At 54.2% G+C, this 7,285-nt stretch overlaps 1 protein-coding gene across 1 annotated transcript in view; it reads left to right on the top strand.

Annotated features, from left to right (window-relative positions):
* Nucleotides 1-5,492, top strand: part of ITGA9 (integrin subunit alpha 9) — a 313,829-nt gene extending 308,337 nt beyond the window's left edge. The window contains exon 21 of the mRNA XM_030887657.2: nt 348-5,492. Within this exon, the coding sequence (XP_030743517.2) occupies nt 348-446 (99 nt within the window). The 3' untranslated portion in view covers nt 447-5,492. The remainder of the gene's footprint in view (nt 1-347) is intronic.
* Nucleotides 5,493-7,285: the final 1,793 nt, after the last annotated feature.

The raw sequence follows: 7,285 nt of genomic DNA, 5'->3' as shown, positions 1-7,285 counted from the left end.
GAAACAACACACACACACACACACACACACACACACACACACACACACACACACGCCCCCTACTCACTCTCAGGAACTCCGCCCCCTCCATGTCTTATAATAAGCCCAGGCAGGTTTGAGAAGGCACCCTATCGAATACTGCCCTTTCCCATCTGCTTTCCGGAAGTTTTCTAATCAACTCAGCAGTCACTGGTTGGTTGGTTGGTTTGGGTTTGAGTCTCTGTGCCAGCCTCCCTGTTACCTAAATGGCTGATCTCCCCCAGCCCCAGCGCTAGCCCCTGCCCCTGCCCCTGCCCCTGCCCCAGCCCCAGGAGTTCAAACCTGAGTCTCCTCTTCCTGCCTTTCAGATGGGCTTCTTTCGCCGGAGGTACAAAGAGATCATCGAAGCGGAGAAGAGCCGGAAAGAGAACGAGGACAGTTGGGACTGGGTCCAGAAAAACCAGTGACCTCGCCGCCCCCGTGGCATGACTCAGCACCCGCCCGTCGGCCTTGGTCTTTGTATCTTCCATATTTGGAAGAGAGAATCTTCTCCAGATTTTTCGGAGGCCCCACTGATGCTGTCCTCTTGCTCCTGAAATCCCACGCCGGCGCCAGCCCGAGGCCGTCCGCCCGCCCGTCGCCAGGTCACCAGACTGGAGCCACAACCACTTCCTGTCCGAGCAGCACCGCGCACCCTGGACAGCGAGCGCATGATGGGGCGCCGAGCAATATTTATGGAAGCAGTGTGCGAGGTCAACCCTCAGGGGAAAGCTGTACCTAAAGTATTTTTATAAATATAAGCCTTTTATACTGATGACGTCTTTATATTTGTATCGATGTTCTATGATTTCTATTAAACAGTTATATAAATTCACTCAAGCACTGATCGCTGACCTGAACTCTTGGAAGTACCTGTCCACGCTTCACGAAGTTTAAAAGGATAGAAGAAGAAAACCCAGACCTTACTGTACTTTGGAACTTGAGATACGGTGGAGGAACTGCATGCCGTGAGCCCACCAAGCCGCCAGCATCTGTATGAACTGCGGACGTAGCAAGACCCCTAAGACGGCGTGAGTCGTGTGCCTGCACTCAAGCCGGTTGACGCAGGGCACTAGGGAGCCAGCATTGGGTTTTCACAGTACCCCGCCTGGGAAGACGCCCAGCAGGCATTTGGGTGGGAAAACCTGGTTCCTCACACATCTGTTTTGGGACTCCTTTCTGCAGCCAACACCACCCACCTGCCTGCCACTCATAGTCACTACCCGAAGCTCGGAGCAGCCCCAGCAGGCCACCTGGTAAACCACCGGATGGCAATCTTCCCTGGATGCTAGAGAGTCCAGCATCGGCCAAGCAGAGCCCTGCAGAGAATGCCTTTTCAGGGTGACTTGAAGTGATGGTTGTGTGGGGCTTCGTCAACTGGATCTCAATGCGTAGCCACCCCGTGAGACAGAGCAGAGCTGCTACACAGGGTTTCCTCGGCTGTCATCTTACCGGGAGCCAAGGGCCCAGGCTTTCCTCCCTGGGGTCACTTGGTGGATTCCAGCCTTTCGGTCAGCAGCCTGGGTGAGAACCTAGTGCTTAACTGTCCCACCCAAACCCACTGTCACCACGTCGATGCTGACTCATAGTGACCTTATGTAGGATTGCCGAGGCTGTCAATCTTAACAGGAGCGGATCACCTCACCTTTCTCCTGTGGAGTGGCTGGTGGATTTGAACCATTGGGCTTTCCGTTAGCAGTCTGATGGTGACTCAGTGGTACCACCAGGGTCCTTATTTCCAGGCTAGCATTCTCCGCTGCCCCCTGTCGGGCATGCTCACCTCGCTCATGGCAACCATTCCTTCCTTCCTGGAGACAACCTTAATTGCTTGTAAGGGTCCGAGGTGGTGTTTCCAAGAAACAAACCCAGAGCTGCCAGTAAGAGAGGGGGTGCCGGGGGGAGCCAGGCAGGGTGCATTCTCAGGGAAACCCTGCGGAGGAAAGCAGCTGCAGCCTGATCTCACAGGGCGCTCTGGGGGGAGATTGTCGCCTCGGAGTTGGGCCGAGCCAAGAAAGGGGAGCTGGGCTTGCTTCTGCTGTGGAGAAGGCTCTCCCTCAGAGCCTGCCAGCAGCACAGCTCCATTGGTTAGCCCAGTCCCTGAAAGAAGAGCTGCGGGGACACCCCCAACCTGGGGAGGCACACCAATGGTATAGTAGAGTGGTGCCGATGGGCCTGGGCAGAGCACTGACACCCCACCCCCCACTCCTGCCCTCCCCGACCCCTGCTCAGATTTATGCTGAATGATGGCTTCTCATGGCCAAGCTCTCTGGGTGGCCCTGCTAACTAGCGCCTGTGCTGGGCTTCCCCAGTCTTGAGTGCCGGGTGACTTTGTAAAAGGGCAGTGGAATGATGGAGGTGACATGCTTAGCCCTGCGCTGGCTCATGGCGAGCACTCGGTCACTGTCCGCAGCTACAACTGCAGTGACCACCACTGGTGCACAGCCATCTACTGAGGGAGAAAATATCAGTCTTCGAGCCCCAAAGAGGCTCATGAGAGCCTGCTGGAGCCCCAGGTACCCAGAGAGGCCATTTCTCGAGACCCGAGATCAAGGACCATCATAGCCTAGGGCATCCTTCACTAGGAGCTACTCTGCTGGAAGAGGAGCCCTGGCACCATGGTGGTCACTCATTGGGTTGCTAACTGAGAAGTCATCGGTTCAAAACCATCAGGGGCTCTGTCAGGTTCGCTACTTCTATACAGAGTGAAAGCCTCAGAAACCCACAGAGGCCGCTCTGCTCTCTCATCCAGGGTCCCTAGGGATCTACTTGAAGGCTCTGAGTTTGGTTTGGGGGATTGGAACCGGCTGGCGGCCTGTGAACGTGGTGGATCGACTCAGAACTGGGCCTCAGAGGAGACAGGTGATCCTTGTGCAGCACTGAGGGCACCTGGCAGAAGCAGACCTGGCTGCAGCCCCGTGCTTCGTTGTGATGCGGTTGGCTTTGATGCAGGTAGCTAAGGAATGTGTCCCACTGCCCTGCCTGGTGGCCATGGGACTGGGCAGCACAAGCCAGAGGCATGACCTCAGAGTGAAGTTAGGGTGTTCCTTCTCACCAAGAGGGGTGGCACTGAAAATCCCAATACAGAGGCAAAAAAAGAAAAGTCATTCTCAGATCACATGCATTTTATCAAAAGCAATAAGAGGGGAGCTCTGGTGTGGGTTCAGTCACTTGCTAAACAAATTCTAAGGGGCAGCTGCTATATGTCAGGCCCAGTCCTGGGGTTAGAAGTTGCCCTCGGGCACCTTTTCCCCTGGGATAACAGACAGACCACAGTGGCCACCGAGCTGCCCTGGGCTCGAGTTACACCTTTGTTTGAGAGTTTTGAGCTGGGCTCTGTAGGGTCTTTACTGAGCAGGATCTTCAAGATCAGGCAACACCCTCTCCCGGTACAGAGTATAGGGTGCGGGTGTCTTTTGCTCCCTCCACCCCCCACCTTTGCAGCTCTTCTTTGCTGGTCTCCTGTTAATCCTGTCATGTTTTCCTGTCGTAAATTGTTGGGAATCCGTAGGCCCAGGAAAGCCCCACCAGCAGCCTTGACTAACTGCATCTATGGGCACGAACCGGCCCCTGTGGGGTGGGGGCAGGTGCATCAGAGACCGCATAGAAAGGTGATTGGCCGGCCCACCAAGGCAGCCTTGAAAAAAACTGGCTGTACCTGGCACCTCCTAGCACAGATGGTGGCCACCCAGGAGCCTGCTGGTGAGAAAGAGGGTGCTTCGGATGGTCTGATTATGCTGGGTAGCATGCGGGGCTACAGGGCCCTGGTGCTGACTCTTTGGTACGGTGATGCGGAAAGGGACGTCAGGCTTATCTTTGGCGCTCTCTGCTCGGGCAGCCTCGCCAGCTGTGCCCCAGTTCAGAAGCACTCAGTAAGCAGGCAGGCTAGTAGTGCCCGTAGGTTGGTGTTCTTTCTCACAGGCGCAATGCGGTCTGTGCTGCCTCTAGAATATTCCTGTAAAATTCCACGCGGTAGTAACCCGACATTCACCCTCCTGTCCCCGGGGGTGTGCTGGGGAATCCCACCCGCTCATGTCGTGGGGGCCGTTGTTGCTGCCTGCCTCTGCTCTTGCCGGTGCGTTCCGTAAGGCTTTAACCGGTGGTCAGAAGACTCGAGATGCTTTTTCAACATGCAAAGGCTTGTAGATGTGGAGTAAAACAATGCCCTTGGAAAAAAAACACCCCCCAAATAAACCCATGATCCCCTCGTGCTTGGTTTCCACGGCTGTTAAGAGAGTGTGGACTCTTTGCAAAGTGAGGCCGGGACCCTTCCCGAAGAGGGAGCCCTGACGATTTAGGAACAAGGAGGAGCGGGTTGGGTCCCTTTGCAGCAGTGCGATTACGGGCACGCCTCCCTGTCACTTGCCACTGAAGTCAGATTACGGGCACACCTCCCCGTCACTTGCCACTGAAGTCAGATTACGGGCACGCCTCCCCGTCACTTGCCACTGAAGTCAGATTACGGGCACGCCTCCCCGTCACTTGCCACTGAAGTCACTGGGTGCTGCCTTGGGCAGTTCTTCAGGAACCGGAATACCGGGAGTTTGATGAGCTTTGTAGAAAACCCCACAGGGAGTGCTCCTTTACCCAATCAGATGTCCCTTACGGCCCCTGTGCCAGGGGCAGGGGTGTCACTGCCAACCGGCTGGTGAGCATCTGGGGCCCATTTTCAATGTGGAAGGCTAGTCGGCTGCCCCCCAGGTGATGTGTGTGCCCTTAGCTACCTGTGTCACCCGAGTCCTCTTGTTTCTCCAGTGGATTCGACTGCCATTACTTTTGGGCGGCAGCAGGATGGCCAGGTAAGAGCAGTAACAGCTGAAGTTCCTGAAGAGGACAAAGGTGAAACGTTCACTGAGAGTTAGAGGTGCTACAAACGACGGCTATGGGGAGAGGGGGCGCTTCAGCAGAGAGATGGCAGACAGCCAGTGCCTTTCAGAAATTCTCCAAGTACACGGGGCTGCGGACAATGTGCTGTCGGATACACAGAGTAACCTGTTCACAGGACGATAGTTTTCTGAAACAGAGCACAGTGGAAAGTCTTTGCTCAGCAAAGACCCTACAGGCCAGTGGGGCCGAAATGAACTTTCTGAGACTGCCTTCTGAGTCAGCACAGGAGAGGGGAGTGGGCATGGTCCTCACGCGGAGCAATACTTTGTAGCACACTGATGGAGATTTCCAACTTTTAAGATTTTTTTAAAACCTCACGTGCACGGTGTGACTGACAGTGAGTTTAAAGCTTTCAGAGTGTTTCATTGCATGGCAGGCCACCCACGCTCTCTCCACTTCCTGAATTGTACTGCTGTGTCCATGTACGGTCCCCGGAAGGGGTTCTGGTGGGAGGACGGCCCCTCCCCACCACTTCACGTGTGTTAAGGTCTATGCAGCCACTTCTAGTTCACTTGCACTGTTTGGGAAATGCCAGGTTTACAAAAATACGTGTTTGGAATAAAAAAAGGAAAAAAAAAGGCTGCAAATGATGCAGGAGTCTGGTCTGTCATTTCATTGCGCTTGACGCATCTGAACCTGCTGTAGGAGGTTAAGGATAAGGGTTTCAGTGTCATACAGCATGAGCTTCAATAGCATCTCGACGTTCATCAGATTCTACGTGAACAAGTCACTCTGGGTGGCTAGACTGCTTCTGTCCCTTGGCCTGCAGACCAGGGCCCATCACCTGCCCGAGGGCCACAGGGCCACACCCGAGACCTCGGCCTAGAGGTGAATTGAGACCCCTGCCAGAGATTCTGACTCAGCACCCTTAGAGGACAGAGTAGAACTACCCCTGTGAGTTTCCAAGACGGTCAATCTACGGCAGTTGAATGCCTCACCTTTTCCCGATGGAACAGCTGGTGGTTTCAAACTGCCGACCTCGTGGTCAGTACTTAATTCATTATCCCGGTCAAGGCAAGGTTAAACAAGGCAGATTCGTTATTACCAGTGTAACGCTTCTTCCACATGCGCCCGCATGCACGTACCTCCTCCGCCTGCATCCAGGCATGTCTCCAGAAGCTTGTGTTAGCGTTCTTCCATGTTTGTTGTGTGTGCTACCCAGTGGATTTCTGCTCGTCATGACCCTCTAGAACAGACGAGGGCTGTCCCACTGCGTTCCCCAGGCTGTAATCTCTGCAGGCGTAGACCACCAGGTCTTTCCTCCGGCATGGCAGCTGATGGGTGGGAACCGGTTAACAGGTTAACAGCTGAGCACTTTCACCGCTGCACCACCTGGGCGCCTGTCCTCCACCTGTGACTGTTTGCTTAGCGTTCTCATCGCCACCCGCCTCGTTAGGTGTCGTTTCTGATCCCGGATGAGGATCAGGCACCCCCCTTTTTCCTCCCTAGATGAGGCCAACAAAAATGTACTTATTTAATTGGTCTTTTTTCAAGAACGTTCCTATGACAACATCCGTCAAGGCCACTGGCTGCTTTTCTCTTCATTCTCCACCACGTCCATGTCTGAAGTGTCCTCCGTCTTGACGGTGAGCGTGCACTCACGTGCCCGCCAGTGTGGCGGTGGTAGGAGGAGGGGCCCAGCAGGGGGAGCCACACGTGGGCTTGGCGGTGGTTTTGCTTTGTCGTCTTGGCCTTCTCTCGGCTACTCTGAGTTTTCTTATTTGTCTGTAATAGCACGCATCTCTTTGGTAGCGCGGTGATTGTTCAAATAAAATGGCGTCTGGAGGCACCAATAGACCCCCCAAATCGTGGGTCTGAAAAGGAAGGGTTTTTTGTGACAAAGAGCCCTGGCACACCTGATGCTTAGTAAGTGATTTCAAGCATCAGAACTCCAAATGCTTCCTGGCCTGCCAAGACCTGCCACCACCGCTGATGCCAATGGAATATGCTTCTTCACATGGTTCCTTAGCCAGGAACCAAAGCAAAAACACTCTTAAAGAATAAAAACAAAAAACAAAATGAAGAGGGGGAAAAAAAACCCAACCAATGAGTCAAATCCACTTCTCAGTGATGCAGGAGCTTACCACCTACCAGCGTATCGCTCATCCTTCAAGTGTGACTGCTTGTGGGTTATCGTCTTCAATAATAAAGTGGGTGCCAGCCCTTGACCTAGAGCTCTGCCCACCGGAGCAGACCAGTGAACAGCCGTCAATGAGGCCACCTGTCACGTCTGCTCACTTTCCACAGATAGCCAATTAAAGTGTGCAGGACACAGTTCCACCTCCTCCCTGCTGACGTCTCCGTCTGTGCCCTCTGAGCCTCCTTCCACCTCTGCTTCCCCTCAAAGCCTGATCCAAATGATGCTTGATGCTTTCTTTTTTTT

Source organism: Echinops telfairi, unplaced genomic scaffold (genome assembly GCF_000313985.2).
Source record: "Echinops telfairi isolate 266 unplaced genomic scaffold, ASM31398v2 ScPeMD7_7420;HRSCAF=8458, whole genome shotgun sequence".
NCBI classification, from domain to species: Eukaryota; Metazoa; Chordata; class Mammalia; order Afrosoricida; family Tenrecidae; genus Echinops; species Echinops telfairi.
The sequence above is the reverse complement of the archived record's forward strand: the minus strand, read 5'-3'. Positions and strand labels throughout refer to the sequence as shown.